The sequence below is a fragment of the Pempheris klunzingeri genome, chromosome 18, assembly GCF_042242105.1.
Source record: "Pempheris klunzingeri isolate RE-2024b chromosome 18, fPemKlu1.hap1, whole genome shotgun sequence".
NCBI lineage: Eukaryota > Metazoa > Chordata > Actinopteri > Acropomatiformes > Pempheridae > Pempheris > Pempheris klunzingeri.
Genome location: NC_092029.1, coordinates 1912878 through 1936991, shown reverse-complemented (window position 1 = coordinate 1936991; position 24114 = coordinate 1912878). Strand labels below are relative to the sequence as shown.

At 44.5% G+C, this 24114-nt stretch overlaps 1 protein-coding gene across 3 annotated transcripts in view; it reads left to right on the top strand.

Moving 5' to 3' along the window:
- myo6a (myosin VIa) overlaps positions 1-23881 on the top strand; it is a 132397-nt gene extending 108516 nt beyond the window's left edge. For 2 of the 3 annotated variants that reach the window (XM_070849046.1, XM_070849045.1), the window contains exons 27-35: positions 108-186; positions 3847-4007; positions 5260-5298; positions 6413-6448; positions 7812-7850; positions 10965-11068; positions 14854-14985; positions 21065-21283; positions 23608-23881. In XM_070849046.1, the coding sequence (XP_070705147.1) occupies positions 108-186; positions 3847-4007; positions 5260-5298; positions 6413-6448; positions 7812-7850; positions 10965-11068; positions 14854-14985; positions 21065-21283; positions 23608-23807 (1009 nt within the window). In that variant the 3' untranslated portion in view covers positions 23808-23881. Of the gene's footprint in view, positions 1-107; positions 187-3846; positions 4008-5259; positions 5299-6412; positions 6449-7811; positions 7851-10964; positions 11069-14853; positions 14986-17282; positions 17361-21064; positions 21284-23607 lie in introns of those variants that run through there. The other variant, XM_070849047.1, reaches the window with a different exon arrangement.
- Positions 23882-24114: the final 233 nt, after the last annotated feature.

The window sequence follows — 24114 nt, the reverse complement described above, 5'->3', positions numbered from 1 at the left end:
CTCTCGTCCGTCATGTTTCCTTTCGGTCTCGGCCTCTTTTGTCTTTCTGATTACATCCGCACTTTTCCTCTCTTCCCTCACTCCACCTGTCTGTTTTCTCCCACTAGGAAAGCGGAGATGGAGGTGAAGAGGAAGCAGGAAGAGGAGGAGAGGAAGAGGAGGGAGGAGGAGGAGAGGAGGATCCAGGTGGGTGTCTGGAGCTCTGTGATCGTGCCTCATACGATCCGAACTGTCCCTTTAATGCATCCACAATAAGAAAACAGTGGTGTGACACATGAATCCATATTTTTACCTCTAATCTTTAAATACTTTTACTTCAGTGAGGTTTGTTTGCCCACAGGAGTCACAGAGCGTTTAGATATTCTGGAAATGTCCCTTTAACAGTTTAATCCTTGAATATAACTCCAGAAGTTAACTTCCTGGTGCAGTCATGTGACCCAGTGACCATTTCCAAAATGGCGGTCTGCCTGATTAATCATTAATGCTGATTTTAAGTAGTTTTAGTTATTAAAAGGTGAGTTTCAAACACTTTAATAACTCTAATACTGTCCTTTTTTATGAAAAAGTTGATATAAAACAGCTTTACAGAAACAACGCTGTGACATATTTAACATTTCAGAAATCTGCTCCTTCTGGTCCGTTCACTTAGTTTGACTTCCTCCATGATTGTACTTTCTTTAAATGCAGACGTTATGAGGGTAAAAACAGAAGAGCAGCTCTTCCTCACGCTTGTGTTCCCGTCGTCCCAGATTTGTCCACAATCCCTCCTGCGTTCCTCTAATCCACGTCTAGCTGCTGCGGCGGGAACACGGCGGCACGTTATCTCTCGCCATCGCTCCCTCTAATGACCCTCCACGTCTCGGCCTGTCGTTCTGCCGTCTTTGTGAGGACCGATTCGTGTTTTGGGCATCGCTGTCTCTGTCACTTAAAGCTCTGGATTTCAGTTTGGGATTAAATGAGAGTTGGTTTTTAGGTTAAAGGAGAAGAGATGCGGCGCCGTGGCTGCAGGAACGTCACCTGATCCAGTCAGTTTGTGCTGATTTCCTTAAAACAAGAGAAGAAATCAGTCGTGATCAGATTATGTGAATGTGTTGGATCAGGTTTGATTTCAGCTCATTCAGGATGAAACGATGTGACATCAAGAAAAAGGAGCTCGTCTCTAGAAAGCTAATGAATCTTTTCTTTAACTGAAGCAAATTAAAACGTTTGGACTCAATGAGGGACTTTTTTAATTTAATCTCATTGGGATGATTCAGTTCGACACACTGAGAGATGCAAAAAGAGTTTATAGCTATTGCTCATTGTCAACTCTTGTCCCTAGTTTTATCAATCAATCAGTTAATCAATCTTTATTTATATAGCGTCGGGGGGGTGCACAAACAACAACAACCAACAATAGTAATACTGACAATAGGAATATGACTAATAATGATCAATATGGTAACAATGAAACCTGATAATAGTTGATAAATGACTAATAATGACATGATTGATATCAGTAAAAGGTTTTTACAGGTAGTTAGAATATAAGATGTCATAGAATCACTTCTTCTGCAGGATTTTATAGTTAAATATTTATATTTTTTAATAGAATCAGCTGGTTTCGTAGTTTCTAAACAGCTCAGGCGTGACTGTTGTTTCCTCATCAGCAGCTGTGACGAGCTAATAGTCAGGCATCAGTCTTCTTCTCTTGTTTTTAAGTACAAGTGAGGAAGTCTGCAGGCTTTAAAGTGATCATCCTGCATGGCGATAATAGATCAGGTGCAGATTTCAGCGGCCGTTTGGGTCAAAGCTGCTGATTTCCCACAAAAACTTCCACCAGCTCAGAGTTTTTGAGCTCCTCAGCACGTCGGCCGTCCTCCTGAATATTCATGAGTCTCCGGGTGTAAGGAGAGACAGGAAGGACAGATTATGATCCAAAATATGATGTGGAACATCTGAAAGTGACATTTACTGTCATTAAATCATCGTCAGCGTAAAAGCAGAGTTCATACCCATAAATTCAGACACCTAAACCTGCATTCAGTGCAACACAGGCCTCATTCTGCAGCTGCTGAAGTGTCCCACTCCTTTTAAAGCCTTGTGTTTTCAGAACAGACATCACGGTTTAAGACTGGAGTCTTCCTCTCTGCTGGGATCCGTCTGCGTCCTGGAAAACAGGCAGCAAAATTTAATTTAATGTGAGCAAAGAGGTAAAGACGACCATAAGCCAGAGCAGGTCTCCTCTTTCTCCTGAAGGCTCCTCTGATGTGCTGGAAAGGTTTTTTTTAAAGATATATCAGTGCTTTTAGTGATAAATACAATTTAATCATTGTGATTAACACACAGTGTGTTTATCAAACACAATATTTTACCGTTACAGGATCGATTGATCGGGTCGTCAAACGTCTGAGGCGACAGATCGACAAAGTAAAAGGTTTAGTTTCTGACGCAACCGTTCAAATACTGAAATGTAAGAAATGTGATCACACAGAACAAAAGGAAATCAATAACAATAAAGTGTTAATAATCAATATAATAGGAGGAAATATAAAGTTCAAAAGAGCTCAGTGTGTGATTAGTTTGATTTAAAGTTTATATTAAGATCAAATAGTTTCTTATTGGTAGTTTGTTCCACTTAGATTGATGAAACAACAGTGGAAGAGCAGAAACAGTTCAAGTCTGATTACTGCTCTTAAATAAAGATGAAGTGACTGAAAGGTGGAGCATTAATCATCACTTTTAGCTCCGCCCTCCGCCCCTCGTTCTTTAACGAGCAGGACGCCCCACCAAACCCCCCCCCGGCTCTGTTTGTGGGAAGATTTGAAGTTAAAGGGCGTTCATGCACAGATTTGTGATGAAGACCAGCGAGTGTCTGGTGCTGCTGCAGCTCGAGACTGCTGATGATCAAATAAACGTTTAGTGGGAAAAGTCCTCCATCGTTTCCTAAGACGAGACGCAGCACAGCCGAGAAGCTGGAAGAGTTTAAACGACTTCAACACTTATTTAGATTCCAGTTGAATGTTGGATTTGAGCTGTATAATCTGACTGTGTGCTGCTCCCTCCTCCACTTACTCAACGTCTCTTCGCTTGGTGAGCACAGAAAGAACTACAAATATGGCCGCCGAGCTCCAGACTCACCAACGAGTTTGAAAACAGGTTTTTGGCTTCAACTGAGGAATTAATTCACTAATTATGAGAAAAGGGAAATGATGACATGATGGGATTATAAATCCAAAAGCTCAAAGGTTGTTTTCTGGTCGTGATTCGTCGCCATGACAGCTGTGACCATATTTCACCTCCTGAATCGGTGACGCTGATCTCAGACGTCGATGTCTGAAACATGTGAAGACATAAACGTTTTTCTCTGTGAACTCACTCACTAATAGAACAGAACTTAGTCGAGTCCAATCATTTTTATTTATACATTTCTATACAGTTACACCACAAATCAAACATCAGCCCACTTCCTCGGTGCTGCATCACCATCACCATCATGCTGTATGAGTGTGGACACTAAACTGTTGTTCTAGTTGTTACTGACATTGTACGTTATTGTTTTTAAAAAAAAAAGGAAATTCAAATGAAATCCAGGGATGAGTTTAATATCTGCAGGCAGGGCGACACCTGCATCTGTAAACAGCTGCTTCATAAGAGTCTGACAGAGCTGTCAAATAAAGTCAGAGGAACATTTTGAATGAAGGCGTTCAGGCAGCAGAAGGCTGGAGGCTCGCTGTGGTGGATCTGCCTCATGTTTTATAAGCTGCAGATGACTGTATAACATCACCTCCACAGAGGAAACAGATGTTCACAGCCAATGAACAGCGAGCGCAGGCTTTTATGGCGCCCGATGTGACGTGTGTTCAGGTGGAGATGGAGCTGCAGCTGCAGGCGGAGCGGGAGGAGGAAGCCTCTCGACAGGCCGTCCTGGAGCAGGAGAGGAGGGACCGGGAGCTGGCGCTGAGGATCGCCCAGAGCGAGGCCGAGCTCATCCCGGAGGAGGTGCAGAACGACGCCGGCCTGCGCAGGTAGCTAACAACACCGCCGTGTTTGTCTCTCAGTCTAATGTCTGCTTTGAGATGTTGTGCCACAGAGGGAGAGAGTAAAAAGATTATTTTTCTGAACTGTTTCTTCAAGCTCAAGGAGGTCTGGACGACACTGAAGCACAACACTTGTTTAAAAAGAGAAGAGACACCAACCAGGGGTCACAAAGAACTTAACTACCCACAACTTAGAGGATAAATGTGGTATTTTTAAACATCTATAGTACAGAAGGTTTTGGAGTTGGTCCAGGCTGCAACATAATCTTTGGAGCAACTGCACCTGATCACAGTAGGTCCACTAAAAGAGCTTGTTTGATCCACTGACAGGCTCAGAGTGTTATTCTAAGTGTGTGACAGCATCATGGAAAGGATCCCTACAGAGAGAGACCTGGAAGATCCTTTTGGTTTAACCACAAACAGCTGTTATATCGCTCTTTGCACACACACCAGACTCCATAGACAAATGTGCTAATTTTACCTTGCACAGCACAGGAGTTACTGCCTCAAATCTGTTTGTGTTTGTGTTACCATGGTGTTTAAATCCATTTACTCCATTTACAAAAAATTAATTTAACCTCACAGAACACGGGCCTTTGTGTGACCTTCACTAACCAATCAAAGCAGCAGTAAACCAGGAACTCCCAGGTGCTGCAAGATAAAATCACTGTTTTTATGAATGGAGTCTGGTGTGTGTGCAGAGAGCGATATAACGGCTTGTGGTTAAACCAAAAGGATCTTCCAGGTCTCTCTCTGTAGGGATCCTTTCCATGATGCTGTCACACACTTAGAATAACACTCTGAGCCTGTCAGTGGATCAAACAAGCTCTTTTAGACACCAAAATAATGTAAAAACAGGGCTAACATCCCTTCCAGTCTCAGAACCTCTGACTTCATCCATCATATAATGAAGATAAAAACCCAAAACAAACCACAGAAGAAGTTTTCTAACCGTATGTGGAGGGGTGAAGGGTTCAGGTTGGTCTGACAGGACAAAGTCCGACTAATCATTCAGAAGGAGCTCGTCGGACTCTTCAGCGAAGGTTCAACAGTGTTTTGCTGTGGATTGACTGAATGTTTCATGACAAACCTGTGAGGAGCAGGAAAGGCCGAAGTCTTTGCTTCTTTCCAAACTTCTTGACTGGTTGTGTTGTTTAAATGTGCCTCTAGAGGAAGCGTCGCCTCCGGCCGGTCCTGTGTTTAACCACTTCTTCTTTGTTTTCTGTTTGTTTCCTCCCAGTAACGGCTCCTCAGTTCCATCGTCCCCAGAGAGAGCAGCGTAAGACCCGGCCATTCGCCCCTTTTAATCCCACCCGCCCCCCTTTTTACCTCTCAAACCCTAACCAACCCCTGCATGCTGTAACGACCTGCCGGCCGAGCACAGCCCCCCCCACCCCCTCTAACTAACAGAGCACCAGTTCAACAGAAGGCACTTTTAATAGATGACAGACAGACTTGTTGTTTTAGTGATCAGCAGCAGTTTGTGATTTTCACCCACAGAAACGTGATCGCGGCTCATTTTTTATCAAACTTCTGGGGACTTTTACCAAACGTCCTTTAAACGGGAGGGAACTAAAGGAAAAGTACGTAACTTCTGAAAGGATTAATAACACAATCCTTTTTTAATGAGGATTAAAACGTACGTTCAGTTGAACAAACTCGAGCTTTTGGTGGCTAATGATCATAATCCTGACATCCATTCAGTTCAGTTCAGTTCAAAAACAACTTTATTGATACCTGTAAGGGCCACGCAGATCGGCATCAGAAGCTGTGAGCGTTAAGAATGTGGAATTGATAATAAATGCATTAATAATTAATAACTATAAAACATCATCACAGTCTCTCTGAGCTCATCTCAAATCATCCAAAACACCAAAATACTCATTTATTAGCAGGCAAAAGCAAGAAAAGAAGCTAATTTTCACATTTGAGAACCTGGAATAAGCATATTTATTAAATTTAAATGATGAACTGACGGTTGAAGTTCTAATCTAAACAGCAATCTAAGGAGGAAGATGATGTCGTTTAATACAAGAGAGATCAATATTTCATTGAGTGGAGTCAGAAATAGAAAACAGCACCAGGATTTAAGTGTTTGTTTCAGTTTTATTGTGAAAAGCCACAAATATAAAAAGACAAACGGCTGCGTTTAACGTCCCAGAAGAGATTTGGACTAAAACCTTTTTAGGTCCAGTTATGAAGAGTGGAAGCGAAGAGCTTTAGATTTCATCTGTCGCCGTCGGCAGTTTGATAAAGTCGAGCCGCGTCCTCTGATCACAGAATCACCTCCTGATGAGATTTTGGGGGGGGGAATCACCTCTGCTCCTCCTGATTGGTTTGTTATGTTGTTCAGTGCCGCTCCGTCCTATAATCCCATAATCCTCTTTTTACAGCACTGCTGGACTCACCAAACTCAAGAGCTTGACAATGTAGGTTTCCTCCGTCTGCGTTTGTCTGTTCCGTCTTTAGCCGTGTTCAGTAAATCCGGAGGTCTTTCTGGCCGCCTCCCTCGCACTCGCCCCCCCCGCGGCGACCCAAACTGATGCTTCACGCCGTGAGTCAGCTGCTGTAGCGGCCACTTTACTCCATCACACACTCGGGGGACGCTGGAGTGCGGCGGCGTGGCACTTCAGGTGCTTCCAGTCCGCAGTCCTCCTCTCTCGGTTGTGTGTTTTGGTTTGTTTTTACTTACTCGCTGAAGTATTTTAGAGTATTTCCCCTCAAACTGGCAGAAAGTGTTCGAGATAACGTGAGTGATGAGGAGGAAAGTAGTGAAGCATCTTTAAGAATGAAGCCTTTGACCTTTGACCTCGCTGTGAACACGTATTCTACATCTACACTCATTCAGACACGTAAACACTGTTTCTCTCCTTTATCTTCCTCTATTAAGTCTTTTTGGAGTTGTTTTCTTTTCCTTCTGCTCCTTCAGAGTTTTTGTCTTTTATGTTTTGAGGAAAACATCATTGTTTTCTTCCAGGCTACAAACTGCGACCTCCTTGTGTGTAATCGGTGGATTAGTGATTAGATTTGGCCACATGTTGAGTTTAATTTACCCAGAATGATACTTAACTAAATTTTTCACAGCGCAGTTTTCCTATTTAATGCGTAGGAAGAAGATCTGTTCCTTTATATTTATTTAATAAGCATTTCAGATGAGGAACAGAAGCCGTTTTCTCTCTTTTCAAAGCCACCAGACTCCATTGATAAAAACAGTGATTTTACCCTGCAGAATATGGGAGTGGCTGGTCTACTGCTGCTCTCATTGGGTTAATTTGCCTGCGTTATTGTGTTAGTTTGGTGGATAAAATGGTTATTTCAGATCCAAACTAACATGTTGTGTTCACTGATTGAGGCAGTCGTAGCAGAGGAGGTCCCCTCTTCTGTGAGGTAAAATTGCCGTTTTTGTCAGTGGAGTCTGGTGGCTTGGAGGCGAGCATAGATGGAGACAACAGCTTTGGATTTTTTTAGGTTGTTCTTTTTGTAGCTTGTTTCTTCAAGTTGATTTTATTTGAAAGTAAACTGAACCCTTCGTTAGTGATCATTTTGCAGTTTTGTTCATAAAAACGTGATTTGAAAGACATTTTTCTAAAATCCTCATATTTATAAATCACATCTCTCAGATGTTTCTTCTTCTCCTCCACACGTCTTTTTCTTTCTTGTTCTTCCTTCTCGTCTTCCTCCTAAAACTACACTTCATTGTTCCTCATGTTGTGTTTTTGTGCAGTCAGTAAAAAACACACACTCCCAACAGCACACTAACTTTGTCAAACCGGGACCTTCATGCTTTTTTAGGGAAGAAATGGCGAAGGAGATGACTGAACTTCTGGCTCGGTGGGTAGAAATCTAAAAACTACGTCTCTGTCTTCAGTGAAAATCTCTCGACGCAATCAGTCCCATCATTTTTCTCTAAATCCACCAAGATTTTTTTTTAATTAAAACATGAAAATGTGATCCGGCTGAGTTTGCTGATTGTTGGTGATCAAAGTTTAATTCAAGTATTCTCACAAACAGGGTTAATTCCCTCCATGTCGTGTCATGTCCGCTGTTTTTTCCCCTACTGTTGTTCCAGTGTTCCTATTAAGTGTATTAAAGGTGCAGTCTGTAACTTTACACACGTTCAAAATGCAGCGGAGTGGATGGACGGTTTAGTTTTTCTCGCTTCGTTGTTGTTGAAATGCAGCAGAACCACGATGGAAGTATGTCATTTACTGGAATGACAGCAGGAAGCGCCCGATCACTGTTTATTGACGGGGTATTGAAAGGTGTTTCCGAGCACTGGATGCTAACGGTCTCACTAGAGTTTCATCGTTTTAAACAAAACGTAACGCCACCTGCTGGCCTGACGAGGCGATATTTTTCAGTTTGGTTAATAATCAACAGTTTATTTGTATTTTCACTTTTAATGTTCTGAATCATATTCTGAGGTGAAAGTATAAAAAACACAGCTCTTCGTGTGCTGCAGGGATCCCACGGTCCTGGAAAACCTGGAAAATCCCATAAAAATCCCATTTTCCAGGCCTATAAACAGCTTTGAAGTTGTGAAATGTGTTCGTACCGTACGTGGACCAACAGGAGACCTGTTTAAGGTGGATTTTAGTGCTTCTTCTTAATATTTAGCTTCCATGTCTAATGTCTAAGAGTCCTGTTTATCCGGTGCAGTAATAACTTCTGGTTCACAGTCACTGTGTCACATTACATGGAAACGTCATTACGGGTCCTTGAAAGGTCACAGGAAGGTTTAGTGGTTCCTGGTGGAGGTAAACTTCAGGTGCTGGTAGCAGCAGCAGCCTGATTCACATTCAGTTTCCCAGTAAAACCTTTTTGGCGTTTTAAGGCTCAAACCTTCACAGAACTTTGAGCCTGATTCACAGATGGAAAGAGTCTGAATTCATGATGAAAATGTTTGATTTTCTCCTGATTGGACTTGAAAATGTTGTTGATTATCACTTTAGCAGCATCTTCAGACCTCTGAACAGACTCAGGACGGAGGAGTGAATCAGAAATGACTCGAGTGAAGCTTGAAGGTAAATTTCCAGTGAGGAGAAAACCACCTGTTGGTGCAGCAGAGCCGAGAGAACAAACGTCCTCCGCAGGTCAAAGTTACGCTGCAGCTTCACTGAGCGACTGAATCGGTGATTACGGCGGCTTAATGGGACGTCCCACGTGTGCCCCCCCCCCCCACACGTTCACTCAGCCCGTGAATGACTGATGTCACTTGAAGTGGTGCCAGTACTTTCGCCTCCCGGCTCGTCTGCTCGTCTGTCTGTGGCTAATTGGCTCAGGCCGCCTCTCGCTGCGCCGCGCTCGGCGACAGGAAGTGGGAGCAGAAGGTGACTGACTGACTTAGCTCGCCGCCAAAGCCGCCGTGTGCTTCTGGGAAAGCACGTTACAGCCGCCCCGGGTCCGAGGCCAAGTTCTTTCCCGCTAATCATGAGACGCACGGCCGCCCAATAGGATTAGAGGAGCAGCGGGGCCCCGCCCACAACTGTACTGCACTTCTAAAAAGGGCAAATCCTGGTGACGGATTACTGAGGCCGGTCAGCTGGAGAGCAGCTCAGCATGTTGTACCACCAAACAGCCTTTTATTATTCAGCAGGGTCAGCTGACGCCTCCCGCCGTCACACCTGAGGTGCTGCTTCACCTCCACTTCCTTTACAGCTCTGCCGTAGCAACCTTTCTCTTTCCTCCTAACGACGCCCCCCCCCCCCCCTGTTTTTCCTCGCTTTCACCTGAACGAACCCGCAGCTGCAACGAACCAGCGCTCCTCAACCTGTTGTGTTAAAGCTGTGATGACTTCCTGGGTGGGTGGAGCTTATGTTCAAGGTGACTCAGGTATTCAGCTCCATAGAAAGAGTCTGTTATCACTTTGGTTTAGTTTAACATTTTAAAGAGACGCTCACAAGCCGTCAGATGACCAGACAAACCACCGGCTCAGATAAACAGAAATAGGCAAAGTCCCAACACCTTTCAGTAAGCGTTTGGGGATATTTTGGTAAAAAAAATTGTACATTCATCAACCTGGAGGGACAAATAAAGTTTAGATCCTGTTTGAATGATGTTTGTCAGTTTAAAAGATCATTTTAAAGTCTCAGTTTGTGGTGAAGACGCTAAAGACCCATTTAGTTTGGTGTCAGACCTGCTAGCTAGCTAGCGAGCTAAAGCGGCTACGTCCCCGTGCTAACGTCCCTAATGTTCTCTGAGCTGCTGTGTTGGATCACAGATCCTGGTCCTTTAAGACCCTCCACCTGCCGCTGGGACCACATCCTGGTACCAAACACACTCAGAGCAGCTTTAGCGCCGCCGGCTAGCTGGACGCCACGTCGTCTTTCTAATGACTTTCTTTTAAACTGGCAAACATCAAGTGTGTCTAATTCAAACTGAATATAAGGTGAAATAAGGCCCCATGTTGGTCCACCGGTGGAGGAGGTGGAGGCACTGACTTTGACTTTGATCGGCTGACTTTGATCCGTGTGCTCACAGTCCTGTTGAGGGATTATTTCTGACATTTCAGGTGTTGCTCACTTTCAGTTCTTCCTCCAGATTAAGTGGTTTGGATGAGCGTTGTCTGACTGCTCCTGTCACCACACCAGACAAACACAAGTCTGAAACGAACCAAAGCGACGCCATTCTGTCGTCCGCCTTTCTAAAAAAAAAAAAAAAAAAAAAAAAAATGCTAATGCTACATGCTAACTAAAGGTGTTGAATAAATCACATGGCACTAGTTATTAGTTTGGTGATTGTCCCACCTGACACGCTCCGTAAGCTCCGCCCATCTACTTCCTCTTTACAATATAATACATTCCCTGTAAACCCTCTCTGACCCGAGTTCATCACGAAGCGAATAACCTTCCTTTCCGATCCCCGCTGCCGGTATCCCACAATTCCCTGCTGTTAGGGTCTTGGTTGCTGACTTCCTGCGTCCTTCCTGTCTGTTTCCTGTGTTAGAGGTCCGCAGGTCCAGGCCTCCAAGGCCGCCGCCGGGGCCAAGAAGTACGAGCTGAGCAAGTGGAAGTACGCTGAGCTGCGGGACGCCATCAATACCTCATGTGGTGAGTGTCAGGGTTTAGTTTGTGCACGGGTGTAGACACTGGAGACCCTGAAACAGAGGCTTTACACCCACTGCTCACGCCTCAAAATCCACACAGTTGTTTTGTTTTAACGCTTAAATTTGCTCTTCAGAGGATAAAAATTGCTGGTAATTCCACTGAACACATTCTCACTCCCCAGAGGATTAATCCTTTTGATTTCAGCTCATTTCATTAACCTTCCTTTTAGCGCCACCCTCAGGTAAAAACACCAGCTGTGTACATGAAGGTCTTAGATGCAGGTAGCCTTGAAACTTGTTAAATGACCTTCCAGCTCCACAGAGGATGAACTGCTCGGAGTCCACTCACTCACATCCAAACCAACGAGAGCAGCTATCGAACCTTAGCTGTTTATTTCTTGATTTTTCTTCTGAGACGTGACTTTTCCTTCAGCGCCACTGAAGGACGAACTTTATATTTTTATGGCTCAGTCTTCAGTAATGTGGCCTCATTTCCACCAAACGGACAGATTTGACAGAAACGTCTCCCACAGCTCCCGTTCTGCACCACTTACTTTTATTTTTGTAAACTCTGCCTCATTTTATGGCCACTTCTCTCCTGTGGGAGTGAAGAGAGAACGACTCTTTTAACAAAAACTCATCATGATGATACCACAGTTGTTCCCAGTTGTCAAACAAACTACCGGATGGTGCCGTGACGGAGATATCGGACTGCTGCTTCACCTTTACGCTGACTTTTGAAGAGTTGATGTCGATCTTATCCGGGGAAGTTTAAAGGTTCATTCTTGAATTATATCCACATTGGAGAGATGTGAGAGAGATGTGAACTCCTGATGATTTATCTACCTGCAACTTTGAGTTGAAAGGCTGAAAATCCTGGATAAACAGTTGAAAGCTCCAACTGCTGCCAGTTACAGAAACTGCCATCACTTTTCCTGAGCAAAGTCATACTCCCAGAGGATGAACCGGTTTATTTTGGACCACTTGTGACCTTTCCTTTAGTACCAAAATGTAAACTTTGCATGCATGATATTTATTAATCTTCTCTGCAAAGGAAGAATTTTCAGTGGAAGTTATGGAGCACATTGTTGCTCCCCAGAGGATGAACCAATTTTATTTTTATGACCCCGTGATTTGAAATATCAAAATCTAATGTTCAGATTCCCCTTACTTTTACTAAACAAATGTATGCTCCCCAGATGATGAACTCACATTGAAGTCCTTGAATTAAAAATAAAAATGTCAGCATAAGATATCACACACACAGATCATATTCCTGCTCCCCAGAGGATGAACATGGCTGAGAAGAGATGTGAACTCTTGATGATTTATCTACATACAGATAACAACGTTTATCTCTTGGTCCGCCATTTTGGTGAGGACAGAGCGCAGCACGGCATCAGTCAGGGCTCATTGTGCAACCGAGCACCGAAAGCTAACAAAACATCAGTAGCTAGCAAAAAAGATTAGGTTTCAGCACGTCAGCTGATCACATTAGCGTCTACGGTGGACATCTGGATACACCTTTAGTGTTCACTCCAGTGAAAGTTGCTCAGTGGGTCATGACACCAAGTTACCTGCATGGAGCATGGCGCACTAGCATCTCAGGCCTGTCGAGATGGCTAACTTCCTGTTAGCCCTTCGCTAGCTTATCACACAATACAAAGCACATGGAGAGTGCAGGAAGAGACCCAGGAAGTATTTTACATAGTGGCCAAACCGTAAAATGCTCAGACGTCTGTAAATCAGCAGATAAATTTCATATATTTAATATATTTTGCACAGTTTCAGCCTTTACAGGTGCTGGTAGATGAGTTCTTTAGTAGCTTTAGGCAGAACCAGGCTAGCCTTTTCCCTCTGTTTCCAGCCTTAATGCTAAGCTAAGCTAACCAGCTGCAGGCTATAGGTTCATGTTTAGCATACAAAGATCTAAATGTCACACTGTTTCTTCTTTAAGTGACGTTTTGAGTGCATGACATTAACCCGCGGTGAAGCAAGAGGGAAACAGATCAGCTGTTAGCTCAACAACATAAAGGAGGTCAAAGGTCAGAGCGGCAGCAGCCCGATAATGGATGCACAAATATCCCAGCCCTCCCCCCCGTGGGCTGATGGTGAGTTAATGATAGAGGAGAGCTGAAGAAAAGAGAAAAGAGCCAGAGGGAGAAGATCCACCGCTTCCCTCTGTTTTTCTTCTCATAATATTGAGTTTAACCTGCGAGCCCACCTGTCCTCGTCCTCGTCCTCGTCCTCGTCCTCGTCCTCGTCCACGCCGGAGGAAGTGTGAAGCACGACATCCCACCAACCAGTGTGTGTGTGGAGAGCCGACACATAAACACAGAAATGACTCTGCTCGCTGTTAACCGGCCGCTCGCCTCGCAGACAGAGCGGGAGATTGAATACTGATGTGGTCACGTCCCCCTCCCCCCACCCTCCCTCCACCCCAGCTCGTAATGATCTGCGGCGGCGGAATAAAAGTCCGACATAACAGCGACGAGGGCTTGTTGACACCTGCCACTCTGGTTTATTCTGCAGCGATTTCAGCCCTGAGCGATAAATGGAAGTAGTTTTTTTTGTGCTCACCGTTTGTCTGCCTGCAGAGTAATTCTGCTCGGCTGACGTTACCTGAGCACTTAGTGTGCATTAAGCATCTCATTGCACAGTTAGCCCCGGTGCTGTGGACGACACATTGAAGGCTCTTTTTTTTTTCTTTTTGCCACTAAAGTAATTTATCTGAATCATCCTGATGAAATGTGTTATCTTAATGCTCTGTGTGTGTGTGTTGGGTTTGTTTAAAGATGTTAATGAACAGTGAGTCTGGTGGTTTGGGTCCAGGGTTCTTTGTCCCAGTATTCAGCACACAAATATAGTTTAGACCCCCAAACTAGAAAGCTGGTCTCTGAAAGGCAGGAAACTAGCTAGTGTAACGGAGCCTTTTTGGCAAACTCTTGCATGTTTTCAATAGTTTTCATCAGTGTCCCTGTCAGATAAAGTAATAAACTCAAATGTTAAAGTAACTTAATAACCAGAAAAGGCAGTTTGAACACGTGAACAGGTTTTATAGGAGAAAATAGCTGAAAACTTTGAGTTAAAAGGCTGAAAATCCTGGATAAACAGTTGAAAGCTCCAACTGCTGCCAGTTACAGAAACTGCCATCACTTTTCCTGAGCAAAGTCATACTCCCAGAGGATGAACCGGTTTATTTTGGACCACTCGTGACCTTTCCTTTAGTACCAAAATGTGAACTTTGCATGCATGATATTTATTAATCTTCTCTGCAAAGGAAGAATCCTCTGGGGAGCACATTGTTGCTCCCCAGAGGATGAACCAATTTTATTTTTATGACCCCGTGATTTGAAATATCAAAATCTAATGTTCAGATTCCCCTTACTTTACTAAACAAATGTATGCTCCCCAGATGATGAACTCACATTGAAGTCCTTGAAGTGAAAATAAAAATGTCAGCATCAGATATCACACACACAGATCATATTCCTGCTCCCCAGAGGATGAACAGGTTTAATTTCCCCTGGTGCACACATGACATGGTTTCTTGAAACACTAAAGACCAGACTTCCTCAAAATGTGCTATTTATCCTGTCAGTAATTCTACTGAACACATTCATGCTCTGCAGAGGATGAACCCTTTTGATTTTGGGGCGTTTCTTAAACTTCAAGCTTTCAGGAAAGAAACTGTGTTCAGAGCAGAAAACAAAGTGAAGCCCTGACGTTTAAGAGCGGTTGTAGCTTCGGTGTTTGTCCTGACTGATTTCCCAATCCTGTCCCCTGCAGACATCGAGCTGCTGGCCGCCTGCAGGGAGGAGTTCCACCGCCGGCTCAAAGTTTACCACGCCTGGAAGTCAAAGAACAAGAAAAGAAACACCGACACGGAGCAGCGAGCGCCAAAATTTGTCACCGACTACGGTACGACACCACGACACATCGCTGCACCGCTAGGACGCTGAAATAAGGCTCGAGGTTTCTGTTGTTTCGTTCACCAACTGATTTATTTACATATTTTAAAAGATCTTCATTTGATATTTGTCTGTTTTAGTCAAGCTTCATTCAGATACTTTAGTCTTCACTTCACATTTTTAATGCGCCACAGAAAAAATAGAGAAAAAGGCGAAAAAACCCAGCAAGTAAAGCTTCTAAGACGCTTCTGTAAAGTTCAGTTCAACGGTAGAACGACTATGGGAGTGAAAGGAAGTTATTTCAAAAACACCATTTCTTTGTTCACTACTTCTCTTAAAAAAACGTCTTGAAAAGTGGAAAAAGTTGAGACTTAGTCAAACTGATGCTCTTACAGATCAAATGTCTGCGTAGCTTCCACAGACTGTACGTAAGAAGTGGGCGGAGCCGCCGTGACGCCACCTTTTGGTTTTTTCACCATCCTGGCTGTTTTGAGCCAGAGGTGACGGCCTCGAGGTCTTGGCGGCAAACCATTATCATCATTACTCAGATTTGATGATGCCAGATCATTTTTGTTCATTCGCGAGTAAAGACGACGACGATGAGATGAGAAGTGGACGTAGACGTTTGTAACCACCTGTTCTGAAGCCTTGAGGCTGGTTTCATGGCTGACATCCGTCCCAAGAAGACCACCTGTGATTGATTAGTCACAAAGTCATTTACTAAATGAACGTCCTGCTGTGCTGAAGAAGACTGAGAGCAGAAACTCATCAGGAAAATGTTCCCTGAGCTGATAAACCAGCTCAGTTTCATTCTGCTCATGTTAACATGCTGGTTTTTGGCAGGTGGAACTTTAACAATTTTCACCAGCTTAGTTTAATGTATTAGCATGCTAACATAATTAGCTGTAAGTCGTTAGTTTCACAGATATTTACTTTTAATCATAGACTGAATATAAGATGTGGTTGTGGCGCCACCTGCTGGTTTGTGATCCGCCTTTTTGAAGCCTCTAGTTTGGCTTCGGGCCGTCGCCATCTTGTTTTTTTTGGAGCCAGAAGTGACACTTTTTTTCTGCCTCTGATTGGTTAGGTTTAGGCAGGCCCCACTTCTGATTGGTCAGTGAGCAGGTAGCCCCGTCCTAAAGCCCCCCTGCCCCTCTTCCTGGTCTATCTTCCTCTACATGGACCATAATCTACTACATGAACGTCCTGCTGTGCTGAAGAAGACAGTAAACTAGAGACTGAGAGCAGAAGCTCATCAGGAGAACGTCCACATCGTCTTCAGTGTTCAACGCGCTCGGAAAAAAAACTAAATCGATACGAGACATTGGAGGGCGACCGCGGAGAGATGAACCCGTGGTGCGTTCAGGGTCGCCGACGGGGCCACGGTCACGTTCATGCGCGAGGAAAAACAAAGGTGCTCCGTCTCCTCGGCCTCTCTCCGGCGCCTCGTCTCCTTGTGCCGCACGTCGAGTTGTCATGACGACGGAGAGCTCTCACTCCGAGCCGTCTATTGTGTGCTCTGCACCGACCACACACACACACACACACACACACACACATCCTCTGCCTCCACACCACAGCCTCGTCCTGATGATGAGGATGATGAAGATCAGCCACCATTTTAAGAAATGTTTATTATCTGTTTGTTTGGACGTCTGAGGGCTGACCGTGATCCCGTCTGTGTGAAATATAAGATGTAAAATAATAGTGAATAAAAAAACAGTTTGCTGTAGATTTTATCAAACAAACAGGACGAAGTACTGCATCATTTGGGGACTATTTTCAGCGGCGGATGAATCCAAACCGCATTTTTCTTTCCTCTCAGTCTGAAAGTCAAACAGGTTTTAGGTTCGAGGCCTTAAAATGTCTTAAGTTTGAATTAATCACAGACGTTATTTAACATTTTCTTAAGCGACATAAAACAGTTCAGTAACTTCCTCACTGTTGAATTATGGAGCTTTTAGAAAAGGTGGTTGTTGCCAACAGGTGGAGAAACGTCTTCATCCGCTTAGATCTTAATCAAAAGGTGCTTTAGAGTAGAAACCAAACACAAAGGCAGCAGAAGTCGACATGACGATTGACGTCATGTGTCAGTTTTAGATCCAAACTTCTTCTATGTTCACTTCAGAAATCACAGAATGAACAAAACATGACGATGATGATGATGATGATGATAAACAGTGTAATGAGGACGAGTGTCACCTTCATCAGTGTTTGTGTTTTTCACTCCTGTCGTCTCACCTGTTTCACCGTGTTGCATCACTTCCTGCTGTGAGCGTCCGTGTAACCTGGCATGTTTACTTTCAGATCATGCACCTCCCGTGAGAAAAGCATGTAAGTGGTCCACATGTGTGTCACGCTACTAACCGCAGAGCTGCACCGCCCCCCTCCCCTCCTAATTAACCCCCCCCCCCCACCCTCCCACAGCCTCCCACCTCCCAATCTGCTCCTAACTGGGATCACTGGCGGCCTTTATTTCTTTTTTGGGGTGGGGGGGGGGGGTCGTGCTCTGCTCTGCGCTGCTCAGTTTGATGGGAAAAGTTTCTCCTTTTCGGTGGAGGAGGGGTTGATGGGTTTCCATGGCGACCGCTGCCTCCGCTGAGGCCGATGTACGGAGGAGATTATCTGAGCGATCTCGTGTTGATGACCGGCGCTCGCCACGTCTGAGAGAGCCGCCTCCCCAGACGGCCACGGCGGCGTGATGAAGAGCCGAGGTAATTCCTCCGAGCTCTTCAGGCCCGCTGTTATTGGTCCTCCCACACGGAGAAATCCCCAGATGGAGACGGAGACGGAGATGGAGACGGAGGGGAAGACAGGCGGCTTTGGGTGTGGCGGCGGGTGACAGCATCACGTTTGTGGGAGCGTGACGGCAGGAAGAGCGAGCAGACGCTTCAGTCCATTCGCTCCTGACTTAATGAAGGTTAATAACGGCCCATTCGGCTCTATGAGGCGTCCAGTGCAGCCGTCACACCTGTCTGTCTGTCTGTCTGTCTGTCTGTCTGTCTGTCTGTCTGTCTGTCTGTCTCCTCACCGGCTCCGGTTACTCGGCGCCTGAATCCCTCCTGGCGACAGCGTTATTGGAAATGTTGCTAATGGATGTTAATGTTTAAATTCAGCCACTTTCCTGCCAAAGTAGGTTCCAGTCATCCGTTTGGAGAAACCTCATAAAGATCATTTAGACCATCTGGGAGTCTAAAGGGAACTAAAGGGACAGTTCACCCAAATCACACACACCCAGGGAAGAGTCCCACAGATATCTCTACATTTAGAAAAGTTTCACTGCTGTAAGCCTCAGATATATTCTGGTTTCAGTTTTTACAGACTTTGTTCCTGAAGTTGGCGTCAGGTGAGAACTCCAAAGGTGCTGACGTTTCAGTTTGTTGACATTTACGAGACAGTTTTCAGTCTGGATTGTTTGTCCACTTTGTTCTTGGTCGCATCGAAACCTGATCAGGGTTCAGTCCTGCAGGTTCCTCTGAGGAACATCTCTGCTTTTCTGCTGCCGTCTCTCAACAAAGCGGGCTGGTTTCTTTGGCGTCATTCTTTTACAGTTTCTCGCCCCTCTGGTGGTGGTGTGAGGGCGCCGCTCAGCTGGTGACGGCGTGTCGCTCTGACACAGACGGTTTTAACACGGTGTTTAAATCTTGGATTCAGTTTTGAAACTTGAACACGTTCCTCTCGTTCCCATTGCTCTGCTCTTAACAAGCTGAGCTGCATCGGAAACGAGTGATTTATTTCCTCGTTTCTTGATTTTAAAACTGAATCCAAGACGAAAGGAAGTTGTTTGCAGAGCGCTGATCCAACAAGCTGCAGCTCGGGCGTCTTTGTCACGTAGAGAAGCTTCCTCGGCCGCTGTAGGTCCTTATTTTACACTCTTCTTTGTAGAAAGATGCAAATAATGTTTAATGTTTGAAACCCCATCATAAACAATCTGCTACGCTTCCCGTCTCGCTGATTCCTCCCCTCCAGCTCTAACAGCAGGACCCACTGACTGCACTCAAACACGGAGGCCGGAGACTGGGTTTGTTATTCAGACCTGATCCGAGAGCAGCAGCGGAGCTTAATGTTTCCATGCTGTGGGCTAACGGGGACCTGCTGGAGGGAGATATGTGCCCACTGATCAAATCAAATGATGCTTCAGCCTGGTTGTGCTGACTGAGATTCTTTATTCCATGTTTGTTCTTTCATTCTGCATGAGACTCGTTCCAGCGCTTTCACCTGCGCATTAATAATGTTAGGATTAATGCCAATTTACCTTAAAGGAGAACTCTGGTGTTTTTTAGCAACGTAATCCTTTGGGTTAAGATCAAAGTCCAGGTCTGACAGCATCATGGAAAGGATCCCTACAGAGAGAGACCTGGAAGATCCTTTTGGTTTAACCACAAACAGCCGTTATCTCGCTCTCTGCACACACACCAGACTCCATTCACTAAAACAGGGATTTTAGCTCACAGGACACAGGAGCTGCTGGTCTGCTGCTTCCTGAAGTGGTCGGTTTGTTTGTGTTACTGTGTGTTACACATATATTGTGTTGGATCCGAATTAACCGTTTAAAAACATACAAGTCACACAATAACACAAATAAACTACCTGTTCAAGACAGCGGTAGACCAGCAACTACGGGGTAAAATTGGTGTTTTTTTCAATGGAGTCTGGTGGCTTTGAAGAGAACGATATCACAGCTGTTAATGGTTAAACCAAAAGGAGCTTTACAAATACTGGAGTTTTCCTTTAAAGCACGTTTAGGTAGAAGTGAAGCTGCACTACTGCTCGTTGTTAATGCTGCGTACAGTTCAGGGTCAAAGGTCTGACACTCCAAAGCTGGGAGGTCACAGCTACACCTGTTCTGCATGTAATCTGTGAACAGCAGCTCTGTGGATCATCACAAGTAACCAGGATGATGTTTCTAAAAAGATGAGACTCCGTTAAATCCTTAAAAACATTATTCTTTCCGCTTTAGCAGCTTAAACTAATCCTTATTATACTGGGGTGGTGACAGACACCTCAAACACGGGATAGACAGCTCTGGGGTTAATGCTGCTTTGTCAGGATTTTTCAGCTTCCCTGCTTTTTTCCCCCAGAATGAACCCCCCCCCAGCTGTGGAGATGTAGCCTAAATTATCTCTGATATGGATTCACTTCTGCTTAAAAGACACAGCTCGACATTTTAGGAAACGTTCGCACTACTTAACGGCGAGTTAATGAGAAAACTGATGTCACTTTCATGCCTGTACGCTAAATGTGTTAGCTTAGCTTAGCACAGAGACTGGAAACAGGGGGAAACAGCTAGCGTGACATTCACAGATACACCTTATGATGTTTCCACGAAAAAAAAAATGGTGCTGCGTGACTGATTAGTGAGCTTTAGAGGTGCTGTGGGCTTTGTTGGTAGGGCTAAGCTAGCTGTGTGCCAGTTTCCAGTCGTTATGCTAAGCTAGCTGGCTACTGGCTTTGAATTTACCAGAACTAACATGCTGGATTTATTTATTTGGGGTCTCTTTGTGTCAGGAAGTGCAGAAAATGTTGAGAAAAGTTGTTTTTATTCGTGGATTTTAAAGCCAGCAGACACTGAAACACAGCGACACGTAGCATCGAGGCGACTAAATACCCCAAAACCAGAAATAAATCAACGAGGAAGGAAAACAAACAAAAACAGCAGCAGAACCAGGTCGTCTCTACATCTTCTCTCAGCTTTAAGGCAGGAATTAAAAAACCCAAGTCGAACCTGATTTATCTTGTCTTAGCGTGTTATTGAGGAGATTCTTCACATGTGGACGTTTTTCCAAAAGTAGAACAGAAATCAGCTCTTCATCTTTTTGAAATTCAAAGTGCACTTTTCCAACTATTGCAGGCTCTTATTGTGTACTGGAAGTACTTCTGGAGAACTTTACTGCCAATAAATATCAATAAAAAAGTTAATACGCAGGTTGATTAACGGGAACGAGGCTGTCGCTGAGCACATCTTCACCATCCCTCCCATTAAATGGCCCCAGCCTGCATGTAAACATGGCCGCTGGCTCCTGATCGGTCGCTATCACCTGTGGAAGACGCCTAACTTTTTTTTTTTTTTCCCCTCATCCAATCAACAGCCCAGCAGAACCCGGCCCCGCCCATACCTGCCCGGCAGTACGAGGTGGCCATGAACCGGCAGCAGCGCTACTTCCGCATCCCGTTCATCCGGCCGGGCGACCAGTACAAAGACCCCCTGAACAAGAAGAAGGGCTGGTGGTACGCTCACTTCGACGGGCCGTGGATCGCCAGGCAGATGGAGCTGCATCCCGATAAACACCCCATCCTGCTGGTGGCAGGTCAGTACAGCGCTGAGGAAGAGGAGGAGGAGGAGGTGGTGATAATTACTGACACCATACAGATGCCAGAACTCTGGATCAATCAATCTTTATTTATACACTGTTGCCCATAAAGTTGGAATAATTGTTCAATACCCCCAATTTAGTTAAAGCCTGAATCCACAGTCTGCAAAGGTTCACTGTGGTTTAAGTTTCACTGTGATATGTTTGGAAGAGTTTGATCAATAAAGTTGAGAAGATATAAACTTTATTTATCAAGAATAAATCACATTGTCACAATCATTTCATGAGAAGAGGTACAAAAACATTTTAGTCCAACTTTATAGGCAACAGTGTTCATCACCACCTGTTATTTTATGATTTAAAACTTAACTGAACCATCAGTGCTGGAGCGAGATGAGAAAAAGTCAGGATGTGGTTAGCTTAGCTTAGCATAAAGACTAGAAACGGGGGGAAACTGCTAGCCTGGCTCTGTCCTGAGATTTGATTTTTTTTAGTCTGCACACAAAGAAAAGTAAAAATGGCAATTTGATGTTTATGTGGTTTAACTATTTCTGGAGTATTTATACCTGATGAACAGTAAATTCTGTTAATTAATTTGTAAAGTTAGTTACCTCATACACTTAAGTTTTCTTTTATTTGCAGTTTGGTTAAGTTTAGGCACCAAAACTACTTGGTTAGTAAAAGTCAAATATAAAAGGCTGATACACAAATAGCTCAGAGACTGTATGCTGGTAGGTTTCCTGTAGTTAATTCTCTCTGCAAAGCTCAAGAACACTTTTATAAACATGTCTAAAGCTCCCGAGTATCTAGTTTGTTTAATCTGCACAAAAAGAGGAATGTAAAAAGGACATTTTGAGGTTTTACTGAAAACAGTCGGTGTCCCCAGAAGTTATTTGACAGTAAATAGTTAAACAGTATAAAGTCTCTCTCTTTTTGTCCAGATACAAAGTTTTAGTCTTTATGCTAAACTAAACTAAGATGATCATCTGCTGACTTCAGATTCGTATTGATCTTTTGATTTTAACTCTCAGCAGAACTTTTCCTTTAAAAGCTGAAGAGATGCAACATTAACCCTTTCATGCATGAATTATGATAACCTCAGTCAGGATTTTTTAATTCATCTTTAGGCATCTTTAGTTTTTGTCAACCCGTATTTCATAAAGATATATTTACATGTCCAGTAGTTGAAATCTAGCCAGTGATGCATGATGTACCAGTGGACATGTGATTAATCATAATTTCCTCCCAATATAAAATCAATACTTGGAAAATTTAGCAATTGCATGACTCCTTGGGTGGTACTTGATGTCACCATATTTTTCTTACCTGCAAGGGTCTCTTTTTATTGAAGGTTTGAACAGAAAAAAAATTAGCAACTTGGTGTTTCTGGCTGTCTGTCGGCCATCTTGGCTTCCCATTGAGTAGCAGCACATGGGATGATGCAATAGCTGTACACTGTAGTGACCTCTATGCATGAAAGGGTTAAATCATTGACCCTCTGATTAAACTAAACATTTAAAACTTTTCCTTTTATTCTGTATCTTTAATCACGACAGTCGTTCTGCCTCTCAGGTCTAAATGAGATCACCTGTGCAGGTGTTAACAGCGTTTGTCTTCTGTAGTTCACCCATCTGTCTCCACCTGTGTGTGTGTGTGTAGACGAGTTAAAACCTCCCGACTCCCCCCGCCGCGCTCCTCCCCTTTCTTTGACTTAAAGCTCAGAGTCGTCTGTAGGTTGAGGGATGTTTATGAAACCGTGTCGTCTGATTTAAAAAGCGCGTGGTCGTCAATCAGGAGAAGCTCATATCGCAGAGAAAGAGTTGGTGTTTGGGAGCAGCAGTGTTCAGACAGCAGCAGTATGTGGGTGAGTAAGTGCCTCATATAACGCTGCTCAAACTTCTTATTGCCCGTACAGCTGCAGGTGTGCTGCGTTACACTGACTGAATGTAAATAACCAACGCTCAAGATGTTCTGGGAATGAAATGACGGTTTATATCCAGGATACACAGCAGCTACCTGTTTAAAGGGGCCTCAGGTTACCTGGAACTGCAGAAATAAGACAACAAACCTCCTTTTATAGGCGCCTGTGTGTTTTTTCTCAGAATTTGCACTGAGAGTATTGATGATATTGAGCTGAATATTGAAATAACAGCTGGAGCTACTTGATGCAGAAATGGCCCAGCGGCAGCAGATGTTCTGTAGTCTCACTTCCGTCTTTGCGGTGAGGAAGAGTTCGTTGGATTCCCAGCTCAGTTCTAGTTTGGTGAACGTTTGAGGCCGTTTTCAGGACGCTAAACGTGACTCGTGTTTCCGTCCTCCAGGAAAGGACGACATGGAGATGTGCGAGCTGAGCCTGGAGGAGACGGGCCTGTCGAGGAAGAGGGGCGCCGAGATCCTCCCCCGGCAGTTCGAGGAGTTCTGGGAGCGCTGCGGCGGCATCCAGTACCTCCGCAGCGCCATCGAGAGCCGGCAGGCGCGACCCACCTACGCCACGGCCATGCTGCAGAGCATGTTCAAGTGACGGGGCCCGGCGGGGGCGCCGAGGGCCGGGGGCTTCTCCCCCGCAGACAAAGGGACAAACGCACCAGCTACCTAACACAGATGGCGTCTGAGCGCACTGCACCGGGTTCTGACTGGCGATCACCTGAACAGCATTTTTGTTTTTGTCTCGACTCCTTTTGTTTTTCTTCTGTTGCCGTTTTTGTTCTTGCTGGCTTTCAGTTCCTGGAGGGGGGGGGGGGGGGGGCGGGGCTGGGCTGGGGAGGGCGAGGGCAGGGAGGTTTTGCAGTGAACCCTATGCAGGAAAAAAAAAAAAAAAATCACACTAA